Source organism: Caenorhabditis briggsae (genome assembly GCF_000004555.2).
Source record: "Caenorhabditis briggsae complete genome, chrV, whole genome shotgun sequence".
Lineage (NCBI taxonomy): Eukaryota > Metazoa > Nematoda > Chromadorea > Rhabditida > Rhabditidae > Caenorhabditis > Caenorhabditis briggsae.
In genome coordinates, this window is record NC_013488.2 from 14,471,864 (window position 1) to 14,490,714 (window position 18,851).

General features: G+C 37.9%; 5 protein-coding genes across 5 annotated transcripts; 2 read left to right on the forward strand and 3 right to left on the reverse strand.

Annotated features, from left to right (window-relative positions):
• Positions 1–6,135: 6,135 nt before the first annotated feature.
• Positions 6,136–6,348, forward strand: CBG04573 (the record flags this gene model as incomplete). Its single annotated transcript, XM_002637742.1, has 1 exon — positions 6,136–6,348. One exon carries the CDS (start codon positions 6,136–6,138, stop codon positions 6,346–6,348), a length of 213 nt encoding a protein of 70 aa, XP_002637788.1.
• Positions 6,349–10,220: 3,872 nt separating this feature from the next.
• Positions 10,221–11,148, reverse strand: CBG04574 (the record flags this gene model as incomplete). Its single annotated transcript, XM_002637743.1, has 4 exons — positions 10,221–10,640; positions 10,690–10,900; positions 10,952–11,052; positions 11,098–11,148. 4 exons carry the CDS (start codon positions 11,146–11,148, stop codon positions 10,221–10,223), a joined length of 783 nt encoding a protein of 260 aa, XP_002637789.1.
• Positions 11,149–11,568: 420 nt separating this feature from the next.
• Positions 11,569–12,680, forward strand: CBG04575 (the record flags this gene model as incomplete). Its single annotated transcript, XM_002637744.2, has 4 exons — positions 11,569–11,589; positions 11,639–11,867; positions 11,914–12,096; positions 12,142–12,680. 4 exons carry the CDS (start codon positions 11,569–11,571, stop codon positions 12,678–12,680), a joined length of 972 nt encoding a protein of 323 aa, XP_002637790.2.
• Positions 12,681–12,854: 174 nt separating this feature from the next.
• Positions 12,855–14,395, reverse strand: CBG04576 (the record flags this gene model as incomplete). The annotated part of the gene is made up of 4 exons (XM_002637745.1): positions 12,855–13,010; positions 13,795–13,917; positions 13,964–14,082; positions 14,377–14,395. 4 exons carry the CDS (start codon positions 14,393–14,395, stop codon positions 12,855–12,857), a joined length of 417 nt encoding a protein of 138 aa, XP_002637791.1.
• A 1,086-nt stretch (positions 14,396–15,481) lies between these two features.
• Cbr-glb-22 lies at positions 15,482–18,019 on the reverse strand (the record flags this gene model as incomplete). Its single annotated transcript, XM_002637746.1, has 6 exons — positions 15,482–15,641; positions 15,894–16,099; positions 16,292–16,505; positions 16,802–16,875; positions 16,922–17,185; positions 17,945–18,019. The coding sequence occupies 6 exons, from the start codon at positions 18,017–18,019 to the stop codon at positions 15,482–15,484; spliced, it is 993 nt and encodes a 330-aa protein (XP_002637792.1).
• Positions 18,020–18,851: the final 832 nt, after the last annotated feature.

The following is an 18,851-nucleotide window of genomic DNA, read 5'->3' on the forward strand; positions in this document are numbered from 1 at the left end:
GAAAACATTGCATTATTTATTGAACGGGGATGGATTAGAGAAGGAAATGAGAAGTGTAATGATCATTTTTTTTGTCGATCTATTTTTGAGAATTCAGAAATCTAATTAGAGGATCTAAGATTTGCAAAAAATCGTAAAATTCCGAATTCATTACACAGAAAAAATTTTGTAAATTTTAGCATTTTTGTTCGAATTTCGAGCTGCATAACTTTTTGAGGATGAATTTTTCAGCTTGCATTTTGATACTATTGTATTTCTTGGTATCGTTTTCCTCTTAAAATATCATTTTGTGAGCAAAATTTTTAAAAAACAAAATTTACGATTTCAAAAATAGCTCAGAAACCCCGGTTTTTCCAAAAATCGCTTATCTATGGTTACTCTCAAATTTGAAATTTTCGCAAAACAGTATTATTTTCCGCGCCGTATTTCCTTTAATGCTTCAAAATATCAAAATTTCGACTTCGTTTTTTAGATGCCTGGGAGAAATGGTCAACCAGAGAAATATTTGCGAAACTACCGTAAATGCTCTAATAGACCACCACCCGGTCCGTCAACTTTGAGCCTATATATCTCACTTCTTTTGAAAGATATAAAAAAGTTGTCAACTAATAAAATGTTTATCATGATATTAGCAACATTTTATTAGTTAACTACTTTTTGACATCTCTCACAGAAAATGAGATACATAGACTCAAATTCGACGATTCGGGTAGCGTTCTATTAGAGTTTTTACGGTACTTCTAACATTTTCTGAGTTGATTATTCTTAAATATCTCCTTCAGTACATACCGTAAACCTGTAATAGATGAGCTCCCACACTGTCAATTTTGAGCTCAATTATCTCATTTCGTGTGAAGAATATCAAAAAAGTGTGAAGAATATCAATAAAATTTTTTCAGAATATCAAAAATATTTTGTCAGTTGACCAATTTTTGATATCTTTTACAGAAAACGAGATATATGGGTTCAAAGTGGACGCATTCTATTAGAGTTTACGGTATTTTGAGTTGCAATATGCATGTTCCAAAAAAACCAAGCTTCAGAAATTCAATGAGCCAACGTTTGAGTCTTCTCGGATATTCAGAAAATAAAGTTTTGAAAAAAGGGTCAATAGTTTTGGTAGTAATCAGGATATCATAAATCGCAAAAAACGGACCATTTGAGTCTTTCGCGATCTCTGCCTTCGATTTCAAATCTCCAGATACAGTAACCTAAACACTCACGTTTATAAGGTAAATTTCCCTGGTAATTGCTCTCATCGTAAATTCTATCGCCTCCTCCTCCTCCTCCGTGAGCATCAATGCCTCCAGGAGCCAACGCAACTACGAAGAGCAATTTGAGAAATATCTGTCGTTTGTCGTACTGTATCCAGAAGACGTTGTTGTTCTTGTTTTCCTTAGGAGCGATCTTTCTTCGTTTTCTGATGATGTGGTCGTCAACCAATAACATCTACTCATCAGGAGACTGCCACTTCTGCAGAAGAATAGGGTTATGGTAGTTTTAAGGAATCTGAGAATAAAACGAAGAAAAAGAAATCGTATAATTAAAAAGAAAATAATGAAGAAAAAAGGGGGAGGGGCGTAAAAATTTCAAAGTAGGGTCCCAAAAGGTACGGAGACATCCATCAAGGGTTAAAGGAGCAGCGAAAAGAAGAAGGGGTGAAGCGTAAGTGTTTCGTTTTTCGAGTCACCGAAAAAAGGCAAAAATAGAGAGAAAGAGAGAGCAAAAATGGAGGGAAGAAATGTCTCAAAGTGCGAAAAACGAGTAGAGAGAAAGAGCATGTGTGGGCTTCTTGTCCCCCCTCCGGGTTTTGTTCGAAATTTGATTTCAGCTCATTGAAGACAATCGTCAGATGTACATGTATATGTCCAAAAAAGAAGGAAGAAGAAAAAGGAGAAGAGGACTTTTTGAAGAAGCCAGCAATTTTTAAGAGAGCACTGATTATTTTTAAAAACATTGAGAACTGGAGATTTCTGAAGTTACGGTAGAACCGTAACTTCAGAAATCCGAAAGCTGAAGTTCTCAAATATGAAACTGAAAAAATCTGAAAAAAAACGCGATTGACATACGATTGGAGCTAACAGATGGAAAGTTCCCCAAAGTGGGTGCAAATTTTGGTTTGGAAACGTTTTTTTTGTGGCTAAAAATTGAAAATTGTATTACAAAAAATTTACCTAATTCTTTGAAGGCGGTTATCTCAAAAACCAAAAATGCTATCGAAAAACTGTCAACTATTAATTTGCTCAATATAAAAATTTACACAATATCCTCTTTTAATATTTTTGCTAGCTACAGTATTTTCTGAGATATGCGCCTTTAAAGAGAGGGAAGAGACAAAATGCGTCTCCTTGCCTTTAAAGGTGCACATTTCGAAAACCAAAAATTATACCAAAAAATAGTCAACTACTAAATTGCTCAGTATTAGATTTTACACAATATCCTGTTTTAAATTTTTTTAGCTACAGTATTTCTCAAGATATGAAGTTTCAAAGAAAGGCAAGAGACAAAATGCATCTCTTTGTCTTTAAAGGCACACATCGTAAAAAAGATTACTTGGAACTCTTAAAACTAGTTTACAACTAATGTAGAAACATCTGTAACTTTTTGGTATACCGTAAAACATGTAATAGAAAGACTGACCGTTGAGCTTCTAACTTTGAGCTCTCATATCTCAAAAATATCAAAAAGTGGTCAACAGACAAAGTATTTTTGATATTATGATGAACAATTTTTCAATAGACAATTTTATAATATCTGTCACAGAAACCGAGATATTTGAGCTCAAAGTTAAAAGCTAAGGGCCCTTCTATTACAGGTTTCACGGTAGTTGTTAAAGTGGAGGGAATACTGTGGGACATCATTTTGTGTTAGACCAAGTGAAAATAAGAAAGTGCTAGCCAGAATCTCCTTCAAGTGAAATTTGTCAGAGTCGAAATCGTTATCTCCTCACACTATCAGTCGTAAAACACAAAGCAAAAAATGAAGTACCTACTAAAAAACGAATAAAGATGCTCTTTCTTCATAGCTCTCTCAGAACCCCTACTACTTCCACTTAACATTTTTATCGCCTGACACTAGAAGCGCGAGAAGATGATGATCCGTGCCAATTGATTTATTCTTTAAAGAGAAGGCCAGTCGAAGGACCAATGTGAAGTGACGTTCATTTTTTGAAGCAGAAGATGAGAAGGAGAAGAAGAATGAGGACAAAAGAGTGAACAAATGGGTTTTCAAAGAGGGCTTACGATGATAAATCGGTGGGCAAAGGTATTAGAAAAGAAGCGACTGGAAAAAAGGAATGGAGTTCGAGGATTGGCCCGATTCGGAAACTGAAAAAGTAGATGGGAGTTATTAGGTGATGATAATTATTATTAGGTGATGATAAGAAAGGAAAAATCTAAAATCAGAAGTCTTCTTTATACTGTAAAACCTGTAATAGAAGGGTCCCCCTAACTTTTAGCTTTGATCCAATTTATCTCGTTTCCTGTGAAAGGTATAAAAAAGTTGCCAACTGATAAATTGTTTATCGTAATATCACAAACATTTTATTAGTTGAAACAATATTGATATCTTGTTCAGGAATTGAGATATTTGAGCTCAAATTTGACGGGAGCCCTTCTATTACAAGTTTTACGGTAAAACATCACAAAAGAAAGTGGTATTTCAGTTTTTCAAATGTCGGATTTTTTGGATCCCGAATGGAAGCAATAATTGGCGTTTAGGAACAAAAAGTATTGAAATACATTTTGGGATCAGAAAACGTTACTGAAATAATCTAAAAACTGATGCCAGAATACAGTATTTTATAAATAATAGAAGCTAGCCCGATATATACCCTCTGAGCTCAATCATCTCGGTTTTTATGAGAGATATCAGAAATCTGTCAACTGATAAAATACTTATGATATTATATTATGATAGACAATTTATCAGTGGACAACTTTCTCTTAATATTTGACTGGGACAGCAATAAGTGAGCTCAAACTTGACAGTGTGGAAGCCTTTCTAGTACAGGTTTTATAGTAAGAACAAATATCAGAATAGACTAGATTTCTGAACCTTATCTCCCACCGTAGACAACAATACCCATCACATCTTCAAAATTTTAAAAATACGACACATAACAGAAAAAAAATCATTCTTGTCATCGCAGTGCATCAATGTGATGAGATGCCTCTCATCACAAAAAACCACATAACACAAATGAGTTGACAAGCCAAACTCATTTGCCTCATCATCAGAAAGAAAAGGTGCGTTTTTTCGATTCTCCAGGAAGCGAAAAAAAAACCCGGGGAAAGAAGAAGGAGGAGAGAAAACGACACGACGTTAACAAATTTGATGTGGTGTTGTCCCGATTGAAATGACAAGATAGATGAGAAAGAGGAGGAGGTGAAGTAGTCAACCTATTACACTGGAAATAAGAAGCGGATCTCTATTTTTCTGAAAAGGACTAGAACAACATCTTATTCTGGCGATGCCCCAAGTTAATGAAAGGGGAGGAGACAAGAAAAGGCTTTTAATCAAGTTTCGCCTTCTTCTTCTTTTTGCTTCTTTTGCTCCTCCTTTTATAAGATTCGGAGCCCCCAAGAGATTATTTTCAATCTTTTTAATTGGATTCCCCAAAACTACCGTACCGTAGCCACTTTAGACTAATGGAATGGCACATCATCTAATGAAGTTTTTGTAGATTCTGGAGAAAAGGAGTAAAGTAAACAAAAGGACCTTCCAAGAGAATTTTCGAAACGGGCGAGGAATGAAACTAATTCAATTGACACACCAACTACATACATTCCTTCTTCCATGGGACCACAGACAGAAAAAGTTTAAAACGAAGGCCGAAAAAGGAGACAAAACGATAAATCCGTGGGGAGAAATGGACAACGGGACGGCGAGGCAAAATTAGTTAAAAAGCCCCTGGTGTGGTGGTATTCTGGGTGCCAAAGGGGTCCAGTTTTGAGGGATGAGTGCGAAAAAGATTTGCATATTTGGTGTTGGGGTTAGAAAAACCACGACGGGGGTGTAAACAGACGAGAAAACGGAAAAACCGAAACATTGAGAATGTGTTAGGAGCAAGAAAATAGAGAGAATGAGAAATCCCTGGTGAACTCGGGAATAGGTACCAAAAACAATTCATTTTGAGACCTCGGAAAGAAGGAAAAGACGATGGATGACCAAATGGAAAATGTCAGAAGATAAAGCGCTATGTTTGCACAAGTTTTTAGGTTTACGGAGGAGGAAAATTGGGATAGGAGGAAGGGAAAGGAACCATTATGAATCGGGGAAAGACATATTCGGCCTGAAATCTACAAAGGGATTCTGTAAAGAACAAGCATCTAGGAAAACCGTCCAAGCTTCAAAAAATTAATTTCTTTTAATTCTACAAAAACTTTTGGGAATTCTGATATTTCATCGAAAGATCGGAAATTTTGAATTTCCCAAATCTCAAAAAATTTGTAAAAATACAGAATCTGCAGAACATTGGGAAACTCGAAAAATCAACAATTTCAGAGAATTCAAAAATTCAGAAATTCGGTAATTCGAAAAGTCAGAAATTCCGAAATTCGGTAATTCAAAAAATCTGAAATTCACAAATTTTATATAAAATCGAAAATCCGAAAAAATGAACTCCGTGGGTTCCCAAAGTTGTCAACTGATAAAGTGTTTATCATAATATCAAAAACATTTTATTAGTTGACAGATATTCGATATCTCTTATAGGATCCGAGATAAACGTGCTCAAAGTTGACTGTTTGGGTGTGCTTCTATTGGAGCACTTACGGCATTTTGTCTGAAATCTACCGGGAATTCTGTAAAGAACAAATAACAAGGTGCACAAAAATCGAAAACAGTCGAACTAAAAATGTTTCTTTAATTACTGTAAGAAATTTACATTTTAGGACGAAATTTAGCTTGGAAGGTTTCCGAAAAATTGATTTTCACAAAGTCTTACGAAAAAACTGTAATTTAAGTAAGGTTTAAGTAATGAAGATCATCGCTCTTTTTTATGGGAAAAAGGTGATAGATCCATCTACAGTACCCCAAGGACCTTCTAGAAAAATTAATTAAGAATTTCAAAACTTCTTCACTGTCGCGCCCTCTCCCGAGGGCACGACCTTATGTATAACCCTAACGGATCGTATGGAGCTACGTCTGCACCATCGGGAGTCTACAGTCACTCAATACACCAAAGAAACGCCTCTAGACGTGCCAAGCTGCCTACAAGAGTCTGCGTCTCTCACTTCCGCGCACTCTCTCGCCCACCAGGAGGTGCGCTCCACTGAGACTGCTCTACAGGACCAGCGCCAAGGAGGAACACCAGCCGCCAACCAGAGGCAGACAAACTCTCTCTAATATCTATGCTCTCTCCTCTCCTTGTCTCTGCGTCTCTCACATTTCTAATCACTGATCAATTGTCATCCTATTCTAGCCAGTTCTTCCAACCTGCAGCCATGTAGGAAGGTTGCTCCTTCCCTCGCTTCCCCTTCTTGTCACCATATTCACTAACATCCATTGTATCCTTCTGGGGTCTCTGTTGCCCTGCTAGTGTTCAATAAACACGTTGTGAACCAATCCACTGTTAACTACCATCTCAACGGAAGGAGCCAAGGGTTGCATAGCAGTCACGGTTCGCTAGGAGTGTGGGCTCATCACCCCTCAATCCCTAACCGTGACATTCACACTCCAGTTTTGATAAATTATAGTCAGCTCGTCCGTGTTTTTTCCTATTGTAAACAGCAAAATAGAACGCCACCCCTAGCCTTTTCCTTTGAGCTAATTTATATCGGTTTCTGTAAAAGATATCAAACAGTCTAACAAAACACTAACAGAATATTTCTCATATTATGATTAGCATTTTATCAGTTGGTCACTTTTTGATCTATTTCACAGGAATCGAGATAATTCAGCTCAAAGCGCGCGTTTAGGATAGTCCACTATCAGAGCATTTACGGTAATAGTTCTTCCACATAATCTAATCTCTTGGAGTCAGTTTCTTCTCAAAAAACTCGAAAAAAACTTCTAACGACTAAAATCCAGATAAGAATCTTATGATTTCTACAAATAGAGCTAGAGCCATAAAACAACGAATCATCGCACAAAAACTATGATGAGTCTCTCTGCCGATGAAAAGGAGATTGAGTGGAGATTAGTTGGGACCGCGAACAACGAGAAAAAGAAGAAGAAAATAGAAGAGAATGAGAGAATGTTTTGTGGGGAGAAGAAGAAGAAGAAAGAGTAGTTATCATCAGAAGGGCTCGGACGATAATTAATGATAAGAGGAAGATTGACTCACGACAAATGACATGGATTCCACTGGAGTGAGAGGGAAAAGAGAGACCAATACAATTGGAGAGGTTTAGAGAATAAAATCAAATTGTTAAGAATAAGAAACAGAAGAAAAAAAAACAAATATCATAGAATCTGAAATTTCTGTAACTCAATTTGGGCTGTAACTTTACGAATTTCTATGAATACTTGATTTTTAAAATTTCAGAACTCATTCCAAAATTCACCTGCACTTCTCATTTTGGAATCACGAGGTTTTCCGACATCCGATCTTTGGGACCTCGAACTATCAAATAACCTATAGCACCTAAAAGCTTTGGTGCCAAAAAATGTTGTTGTGTTTTTTTAATTTCTACCTGAAATTTTTCGGTGTTTTTTCCGGAACATTTTTTCTCTTTTTTTCGATCGAATGCAGGCATCGGTTAGTAGCGACGAAACAGTTCTAACGCTAATTTTACTTTAGTATTACGGTAATTCGCGTTAGAGCGCATTTACGAGATATTCCGAAAAATCACCGTGAGAGCTTCTAGTGAATAAACCTTGGTTTTCGAAAGGACCAGTGTACTTTAAAAGACTAAAAATATTTAGGCACGTGCCAATCGGATATGCGAATTCAGTTCAAAATCTATTGAAGTGTGAAGACCAAGAATGAAATAAAAATAGGATCCTAAAAAGAAATGTATATTCTCTAGTAGAGAATCTCCACAATACTAATACGAAGAATTTGTGGGCGGAGCCTATTTTGGTGAAGAAGACGACGAAATAAATAAACAAATGTGTTCATGACATTTATGTATTTCGTTGTTGTCCTCTTCGTCGTCTTTTCCAGAATTATAATTTTAGAGGAGGAGTGTCTTCAGGATAAACCATCTATGTCTGTTATTATTTACTGCATGGACCACTAAATTCCTAGGGATAATCCATAAGCCTAAGAAGACGTTGACGACAAGTAGAAGAAGACGTCAAGGAGAAAAAAGAAGCCCGAGGAAAGATTTCTGGTGAAAAGTGAAAAGTTGTCAGCGGTTTCCGGTAGAATGTGCACTAGTGGGTGGGCGACGACTAAAAAGGGTAATTGGAAGCGGGGAGCGAAAAGGAGAAGAGGAAAACGAAATCTGACGCAGCACCAGCCTGCAAAAATTTAAATGATGATGATGAAGGAGAGTTTATAAAAGGAGGAGCGAGAAATGGAACAGAAGGAACGGAAATTGAAAGAATCTGGAGAGGGAGAAAGATGAGCAACAATTGGTGATTCAAAAAAATAGGTTTCGAGTTTTCGGGGTTTTTGGGCAACCTGAGGTTCATGCACAGTTTGAAAGTTAAAAAAGAAAATTTTGAAATCGTTCATTTTCGGGATCTGATCGACCTGAAAATTTTGAGATACTGTAAATGCTCTAATGCCACCCGATGATCTTTGAGATGAATTATCTCGGTTCTCTCAAAAGATATAAAAATCTGGTCAGCTGATAAAATGTTGGAAATCTTACGAAAAAATAGAGTTGACTGGATTTTGATATCTTTTATAGCAACCGAGATAATTGAGCTCAAAGTGCGAGTACATGTACCGTAAACAAGAAGGCCACCCTATACTTGCACTTTGAGCTCCTATATCTCGGTTATTGTAACAGATATCAAAAAGTAGTCAACTAACAAAATAATTTTGATATTGTAATTATCATTTTATCAGTTGACCCCATTTTGATACCTGACCCAGAACCGAGATATAGGAGCTCAAAGTGCAAGAATGTGATGGTCTTCTATTGGAGTGTTTACGGTAAGTTGGCATTTCTAGAGTATTTACCGTAAATACGGTATTTATATCAAATATTTATCTGATACGAAAAAATCGGAGCTGTCACTATAAAATTTTCTCTGATCACTATAAAATTTTCCGACTTTTCTGGGGGAAATTGTCGTCAGTTAATCTTCCTCTTATCATTAATTATTGTCCGAGCCCTTCTGATGACAACTACTCTTTCTATTTCTTCTTCTCCCCACAAAACATTCTATTTTCCGACTTTTCTTGGGAAAATTGATATTAACTCGACGGAATGCAGTGAACAATGAGAAAATGAATCCGGAAAATGATAATTATTTAGGTTACGGTAGTTATCGTTGTGGGACTTTCAGCCATCGGTGTTTCTCTTCCACAGCTTTGATTTTTGTGCCATAATACTACAAATATTGTCTCATATCAGCAATCAGTCGTTTAAAAATGAATAGTGCCTCTTTCTGAGAGTCTCACGAGTAACTACTATTTAACTGATCTCAAAAGGCTTCTATTTAGAAACTTCTCTCTGCCTAAAAGATCTTCAACTCAAAAAGAAGAGAAAACATCAAATAGTCTGAAAATGTGTGTATACAAATATTCCGCGGCGAAGAAGAAGCGCCGGCACGATTAACGTCTTCTCCATCCGCCCGTGCGTGCACTTTTTTCTCCGAAGGAAAACCATTATCTGATGCGCAAACATGTCCGTTGTCTTCTTCTAGTTAAACGACGACACGAGCTCCTGAATGCCCAAGTATTTTTGTCATTCGGGAATTATTTAGTTCCGAAGCGCGACGTCGTGCAAGTAAAAAGAAAAACACAAAAAGTAAAGAGAAACACACACAGCGACTGATTCTTGTGTTATTACAGCTCCTTCTTGCCCGACGCCGTCGTCAGTAATCCATCCGAATCTCTATTTTCTTCTCTTTTCGCCGTCGTGGGAACACGACTGGGAGAGGAAATTCGAGACGGATTGGTTTCGGACGACGTACATCTGATTTTGAGTTGTTGAAGGAATAAACAAATAAATTTGGGTTTATTATAATAAATATGTTACAAAGCGATGAAAAGAGATCGGAAATTTATAGTTGAGTCGAGTCAAATCCCAATTCGACTGTGAATAAATACCAAGAAAAAAATGTCACAGTTATCAAGAAGTACAGTGAGGTAATAATTAGAATGCGCCATAGACGGTGAGCTTTTTGGCAGATAGAATCGGATGTTCTTTCGTAGCAGCGTAAAAATCGAGAACCAAGTGGCAAGCCTTGTCGACTGATTGTGGTGGCCAATTGCTCACGTCGGCCGACCACCAGCACGGATCCATGTTCTGTTGAACTGGCTGATATCCTTTGACAGTGAATGCGAGATGGAGTAGGGCGATGGCAATCATTTGAGGCTCTGTTGTGATAGACAGCGTTGTGTAGATACTGTCGTTGATAAATGTCCACGCGATTTGAACAGCGTCGGTGATTTGATCCCGACTCATATCAGGGAACATTGTCTTGTATTCCATGAGTGCGTCGTACGGAAGTCCGACTTGCAAATCGAATTTCAAACAGTGCAGAAGAAGTCGCTCCGTTCCCATCACGTCATCCTGAAATCAATAAATGACTAATAACATTTTGAAAAAATCAGATGCTTACCACGAGATTAGGATACTTGGCGAAAATTTCTGGATAGAGTGAATGTGCGGCGGCACACACATCCTTGCACTTTTTCGGAAAGTCCTCGACTTTTCCAGCCAAGAAAAGGCAGCCTAAAGCGGTCAACTCTCTGGCAAATGTTTGGAAACCGTGCATCATGTAAAATCGATGGAAGTAGACAGCGGCAACACCAATCGTCGGGCGGGGCTTGCTGAAAAAAGTAATTCTTAAATTTTTATTTGAAGAATTAATTTTCCCGAACCAGTTCAGTGCATTTCCAACTTCCGAAATCAACTTGATACCTTCCCGACGGTAGAGAAGCTCTTGATCTTTGTTCAAACCAGCTAGCACCGATGGAGTTGACTGGAAACAATTCTTAAGAGGATTTTACAAAGTTTTAGTTGGTACCTTCAAAGCATCAACGTGCCAAATCCATTCTGACACTTTTTGATCTGCCATTTCGACTTTTTTGGATGAAATTAACTGAAAAATCAGAATAGAAAGACGAGAGAAAAATCGAAATAATGCGAATCTTGAATTTCTCTCTTCGATACGGTGCGCAACAGTCCGCAATTGCGCACCGTACCCACTTCGAAAAATATTGACTTTCCTTTTTCTATTTTCGCCTCTTTTTTGTCTTTTTCAGTTCTACTTAATTAAATAATTGATTTTTAAAACTTTTTTTTCAACAAATTATACAAAAAATTTTAGTTTATAATGGTAGTCAAGCGCCCGAATTTCCGGCGAGGTGCTCCGCGTGGATATCGCCATCAAATTATTGATGCTCCCGTTAGTTATGCGCCTATTCCAAGACAAGTCCGAACAGTTTACGATATTACTCTTGCTAAGGGGAATCTGGAAGGAGGAGTCAAGAACAACATGGATGTAGTTTTTGATAAGGTTGAGATTCTCTGGATTTTACTCAATTTATCAAGATTTTTAATTTTAGGAAATCGTGGATCGTGCCAAAAACCTAACGCCACCAGCGGAGATCCGCGAACGAATTGCGGATTATGGCAGAAAAGTCATCGTGGCTCTGGAGAAAGAAAAATCGGAAAATACACTTCCAGATATCAGTGTCGCCGAAATCATTCCGGTTGGATCTTTCATGAATGATACAATTACACATTCTAGCGATAAAAGTGATATTGTAGTGCAGTTGAATGGTCTTCCTTCGTGTAAGTTTTCTATTTTTTTGAAAATAATAAAAATTATGACTTTCAGTTGAAAATGTATCTGATCTTGGACGAAGGATTGTCGACAACATGAAGATGGCAGATCCGAAAGAGACCGGAGAACCGTTGCCACAAGATTATGGATTTCTTATTTCGTCTCACAACTGCAAAGTGCGAGTTCTTGTCACAATAATTCCAGGAGATTCGGCAAAATTGGAGCCAGAATTGCATTGTAAGAGTTGAAAATATTATTCTCATTGAAAAAAAAATAATTCAGTGGATGAGAAAATTCTAATGATAAACTACTTTTCCACCCGTCACACTTCCTGGTTCGCTGCTCAGGCCAATTCGCTATCGGAGGAGAATATGCAAGAATATCGTGCTCTTATCCGTGTTCTGAAAGACACTCGTTCTCGATACAGCGACTTCCAGCATCTCTCGATTTGGTCTCTTCAGTATCTTGCTCATTATTGTCTTTTCAAAGGTCCAAGTCGTCAAAAAGTGAATCTCGGTACCGCGTTCCGCAGATTTTTCGAGCTAATCGCCGCTGGAGTTTTCCTTCCAAAAGCAGCGTCTCTCGTCGATGAAACCGCTCCAAATCATCGTATTGGATTTGATTTGACCTTTCAACAAAGGGATTCAATATGCCAAGGAGCACAAACACTTGTTCGAATCTTTGCAACTGGAAACGACGGATATCGCACGATTCTTGGAACGCACGGGACTGCTGCCGACCTCACTCAAACCGCTTCCACGTGGAAAGGAATTGAGATTCGACCGACTCTCGACGCGTACAAACCAGAGTGTATGGAGTGATTCTGCCCCCTCTCCTCGTGATACTCTTCAGTTTTATATCCTCATTCTAAAAATCTTTGTGTCATGTATTAATTGTTTTGTGTTGATAATCATTTTTCGATGAATCATATTTTTAAAGAATGCATTAATACAGCGAAAAAAAAGAAAACGGGAAAATTGGGAAAGATAGTTTGCTTAATGGATTTTCTCAGAGTCGACTGCTGGTTTCTGCTCTTGACAAGTGGTTTCTGCCTGCTTCTGTGGTGGTTTCACTTCTGGAACCTTCTTCTCTTCAGACTCATCAAACGAGTTTTCAAAACTGCTTCCATAAGTGAACCTATTCGGTGCTTTCTGAAAAAATTGGAAACTGGCAGGATTCTTCTAATCATGGTGTTTTTTTCGACATGTTGTTTGAATGCGCTCAAACGCGAACAGTAATAATTTTGTAAAATTAGAAATAGGTCCAGACGCGAAAGTTTTGAATTGCTGACAGTCGTTACTCAGCGGTGCCTGCATTCCATCAAAAAAGGAGCGGGAAAAATTATTTTTAAAACGTTCCGGAAAAAACACCGTGTCTATTCAAATATTTTAGTTTTTCCGGAACGTTTTATAAAAATTATTTTTCCCGCGCTTTTTTCGATAGAATACAAGCACTGCTCGGTAGCGACTCAGCAGTTTAATCGAAAGCTTTATTGTCGAAATTAAAAAAGTGGGACCTGAAAATTTGAAAGGCGTAGCTTTTTTGATCAACGAAAAAGTGCGGCAAAAACGTAATATTTCAGATTTTCGCCTCGTTCGAGCTACTTTCGTAATTAATTTCGATTTTCCGATAAAAACAGATTCTAGAGATGCTAGCAATCCTACCAAGAAATCTAAATTTTTTTCAGAAAATCCCACTAAATTCACAGGAATAAGTTTCGTTCACTACCGTAGTGTTTCTGTGGCAAGGCCTCGAAAATTGACCGGGAAGCCGCCCGCGAAATTTTCCAGGTCCCACTTTTTTTAATTCGACAATAGCGTTGAGACCAACGCTAATTCTACAGTAGTATTACGGTATTTTGCGTTTGCGCGCATTTAAACGACATCCCGAAACATAACACTGTGATTGCAGATCTCTTCTATTTTTGTAACTTACACTAGCCCCCTCCGCGTCATTCGTCTTGCTCAATCGTCGTCTTATCAGATCCCCACCGACTCCTTTCACATGAGAAGTTGGAGTTCGACGAGGAAGTCGACGTTGAGCGATTTTCGCAGCGATCTGGGTTAGAGAAGGTTTTTTATCTGAAGGACCAAATCAAACTTACATTTGGGGCAGCTGGAAACTCGTCGCCTTCCTCTTTCACTGTAGAAGGACGACGATCCGTTTGATTAGATGGTTCTGTTGGGTTTTCAGCAGTCGCAGCAAGATGTGCTCTTTGGCGATCTGTAATTAGACGCTGAAGGTCCCACAACGACAACTACTGTAACCTAAACATAGTTTTACTTTCCAGATTTATTCCTGCGTTTTTAGCTAATTTTTTCACCATCACAAAGTATATTCTCCGACTTTTCTGGGCGAAAATAATATAAATCTCGACGAAAGGCAGCGAAAACGAAAAAATAAGCTAATATAATTTTTCTCAACCTAACAACACTACACTTTTATTTTCGTAAGCGTATCAGAAGCCAAAAGATGACTCATAGGTATAGGTGTGACCCATTTCTCTATGTTACTCACTCTTCAACTTTGACGCCATTCTTCTCGAATATTCTTCTGAAAAAAAATTCTGGAAATTAAACAATTTGAAAATTTCGAGGCAGGCGAGAGGAAATACAAAAGAACTGAAGGTGACGATGATTGTGATGATGATGAGGATGATGATGATGGAGGGGCGAAACAGAGAAAGCAGTGTGTTCGGTGAGTCAGCTCCAAACCATCGGAGAAGAACGGAGACGATTGCAGGCACAAAACAAAAATATTATAGAAGAAACGGGGAAACTGAAAAAACCGAGAGAAAGAGAAAAAAAATAGAGAGTAAAGGGCCGCCTTCTTCTTCTGAAATAAAACTTAAACATATTGTGTCGCGTGACAGAAATGAAACCATGTTCAAATGATTTTAAGAATAAGGTGGTACGGTAGGTACAGTAGGCAAAAATGTGAATCAAAGTTATTAATATTACCTCTTGAACTCAAGCTTGAAATACTGTTTTTGTGTGATTTTCAATCAAAACTTTCAAGTCGGTTTTTCAAAGTGGTTTCGATTGTCCGTCAACAATCCGTCGATGGACCGTCGGTTCTCCTTCGGTTGCCAAATAGCAATCATTCACTGATTTGCTCCTCTTCTGTTTTCATTCAGCAGGTTTTCAGCAGTGCCGTTTTACCTGCAAGCCTTGGTAGGTGTAGAAGGTCCCACAACAACAACTACCGTAACCTAGAAAACCTTTGTCCACCTGCGTTTCTCGTCTACAGCTCCGATTTTTTGTGCCGGAATAATGTTTGTACCACCTCCTTTTTTCAATTTGTTCTTGTTTTTTACTAAAACCAAACACCTTCATATGACCCTCATCTAAAACTACAGTAATCCTAAATCTGGATGGTTCTTCAAAACTGCAGTACTCCTTTGAACCCTTCAGGATCTTCTAGAATCCATCCACACTAGACTATAGCACAATATCCCTACAGTAACCTAGAGCAAAAAAATTCGTAGCTACAGTAATCCCAACTTCTAGAATTTTCCGGACAGCAACCCTAGATACAGTAATCCCATCAGAAAACTACACAAGACATTCACTAACAAAATTCATTTACAAAAAAATCAAAAATTCATAATTGTTTTTACATTTTAAGCAATCACATGATTGTTATTATTAGGAACGTTATGCGGAGGCGTTGGAAGCGCGTCTTTCAATGCTGACATATCAATTGTTGTGGCTGGAAGAACGATGGACCCCCGTCGAGAAATTGAGGATTCAGTAGAACATGAGAGACGATTTGAAGATGTACTGAAAAAACAGATTAGTATAAACACTCTAATAGAAGGGCATATACTTGCACTTTGAGCTCAACTATCTCGATCCCTGTAAAAGATATAAAAAATAATGTCAACGAACAAAATGTTTATAATATTATGGTAAACAATTTATTAGTTGACAACTTGTTGATATCTTTTACAGAAACCAAGATATTTGAGCTCAAACTTAAGACTGAGAAGGCCCTTCTATTACAGGTTTTATAGTAAATGTTTTAGAGCTTACTTTGCCGATTTCGACATAAACGGGCATTTGGGAGCAGTATCATCATTGATGCTCAACTGAGAAGATGTGCACATGCTTCCTCTTCTTGAAGAGCAAGGCGAGTTCAGGAAGCTTCCACGTCGTGGTGCAGCTCTCAGCCGATCAACAATCGAAGAAACGAGAACGGTCCAAGCACGGCAAGCATCCGGGAAGCCACGGACGCAGTCCTAAAATAGAATTTTCAAAACCTCCTTCTGAAAACTGCTTTGAAAATATAACTTTTTGAAAACCTTTGGTTCTAAAAAAAAAGATACAAAAAAGAAGTCCCCAGATATAATGAAGTTTTCGTGGAGTATGAGTTCCTAAGAATACCACAAACTAAATTACAACGGGGTCAAAAATTTCAAAGGATCACAAACCTGAATAACCACATGGTCCACGAAATATTCTCCAACTTTTTCCCAGTGCGACGATTTGAAACCGTATCGTTTTAGATACGCATGACTCTGTCCAATATGGTCCAAATGGTCCAGAATTTTTGCGGGCTCTTGTTCCAGACTGGATACAACTTGAGAGACTAGAGAAACAAAGAAGTGAGTGTGATCGCGGAGAGTGGCAATAGATCCAGACCGTCTGGAAGATTTTAAAATTGCAGAGAAAGTCTAATTTGTAAAAAAAAATTCTAAAAATCAAGCAAAAATCTACATGCAGAAGGGCCCCACACTGTCAAGTTTGAGGTCAATTTTCTCAATTTCTATGCAAGATATCAAAGTTGTGTCAACTGATAAAATGTGCATTATATTATTATGAACAATTTATCCGTTGACTACTTTTTTGTATCTTTGACAGGAACTTAGATAAATTGGTTCAAAGGTAAAAGCTAGCGGGCCCTTCTATTACGGGTATGCAAAAAGTTTACTAAAATCTACCTCCGTTCACACCTTTCATGCATTGAGTCAACAAACGCCGCATTATAGAAAATATTTCGAACGTCCTTGTCTTTCTGAAAATCGTTTTTTTCCCCAGCTCATCTCTTCTATTACACCTACCGTATCTAACTTCTCCCAAACGCGTTCCACCAGACTGACGATTCCTTTACAATTGGCTCTTGGCGGCTCACAGAGACGAGCCCAAGTTGTTTTCAGTGCTCGAATATGCTCATGCTTCAAGTTCCAGATTGATGCTAGAGTGATGAGTTTGATGGCTGGCGCACTTCCACTTCGTTTTCGAAGTGGTGGGTTTGGAACCGAGAGACGATTGGCAGATTTCGCTGGAGATGAGGTGACGGATGACGATGAAGCGGAGTTGCGTTTCTGGAGATGGAGAACTGTGTTATGGTTTTGTTTATCTTGATTCGTGTGGGAGATATCAGCAAGTTGTTACTTTTTTATTTATTTTGGCAAACATTATTTCATCTTGACACCTGTAATAGAAGGGCCTCCTAACTTTTAGATTCGAGCCAATTTTGCTCGTTTCCTGTCAAAGATATCAAAAAGTAACCAATTAACGAAATATTTGTGATATTATGCCTAACGTTTTGACGGTGGACAATGTTTTTTATCAAGCATAGGAATTGAGATAATTGAGCTCAAACTTGACAGTAAAGGGGCCATTTTTAAAACGTTGTGCGGTTTTCAGGTTAAGGTTTTCATAGAGGATATAAAGCCAAACGTCTTGGGTTCTGTCATAAATATGAAAAATGATCAACAAAATAAATAATTCTTAGAACTAGACGTTACGATATTTTCCGAAGTACGGAAACAAAGAACAATAAGGTATCATAAAGTTTGTATTAGAAGGGCTCTCGCACTAAACCATAAACCATAAATACTCTAAAAGAAAGCCACCCTATGCTTTTACTTGACCCAACTTATCTTAGTTCCTATGAAATGTATCAAAAAGTAGTCAATTGAAAAAATGTTTTTAAAATCATAATAAACATTTTGTCAATTGACTACTTTTTGATATTTTTCACAGGAACTGAGATATATGGGCTCAAAGTGCAAGTATAGGGTGACCTTCTCGAATGGATGGATTAATTATATTAAAACTGATTAACTTATAACACTCACCTTCTTCTGAAGACTTGTCAACGTCGGATTCGACGCTCGCTTCTTATAGAAACCGGCTCTCGCAGCTCCCATCATCTCGAATACTGAAAAAGAAAGAGTTTAGAGTTTGGAAATAAAAGTACGAAGAAAGTTGTTTTTTGCTCATTGTCTCGTCGTCTCTCTTCCATTTTCGGAAGAAAAGTGGAAAAACGGAAGAAAATAGGAGATAACGTCGTTTCTTCTCGCATCTTCAGGAAACTTATCTCCCCGGGGAGTACTTTGTGAAAACACACAGAAAGGATAAATCATATTTCTTTGTTCTCGAAATTTTTCCGAATGAAAGGAGACGAGGAGGATTCTTTGGGACAAATACATACACTTATCATGTGCATAATAATGTGCTGATTCCAGGGAAGAGAGAGAGAGAGAGAGAGAGAGAGAGAGAGAGAGAGAGAGAGAGAGAGAGAGAGCGAGAGAGAATATGGAAAAAAAGAAGGAAGACAGTTGTTTTCAAAGGAAGTTTGGTAACTAGATACGTTTTGGCTGGAAAGACATTGTAGGGTTTTAAGAACATTTTTCAGGTATCGTAAAAACTGTACTATAACGCCACCTGTATTAGAAGACCCCCTCTAATACAACGCCACCCTTTGAGATGATTTGGGGTAGCAAAACAAAATTTCAATCTTTCATTTACACAGTAACAGCACAGGTGATTCGCGAACAATCCGTTGCGGATTATCCGCGTTCGCGCGCGGTTGAAATAGGAACCGTACACGAACCGTTTCCAGCAAAACACGGGGGTACGACGAATTCGAACGTTTTCAAAATCGAACAGACCTAAAATCGAATTGATTCAATCAGAACAGTCCTTTTTTCGCACACTTACCAGAATAGAACGCGGACAGAATCGAACTGTTACAAGTTCGAA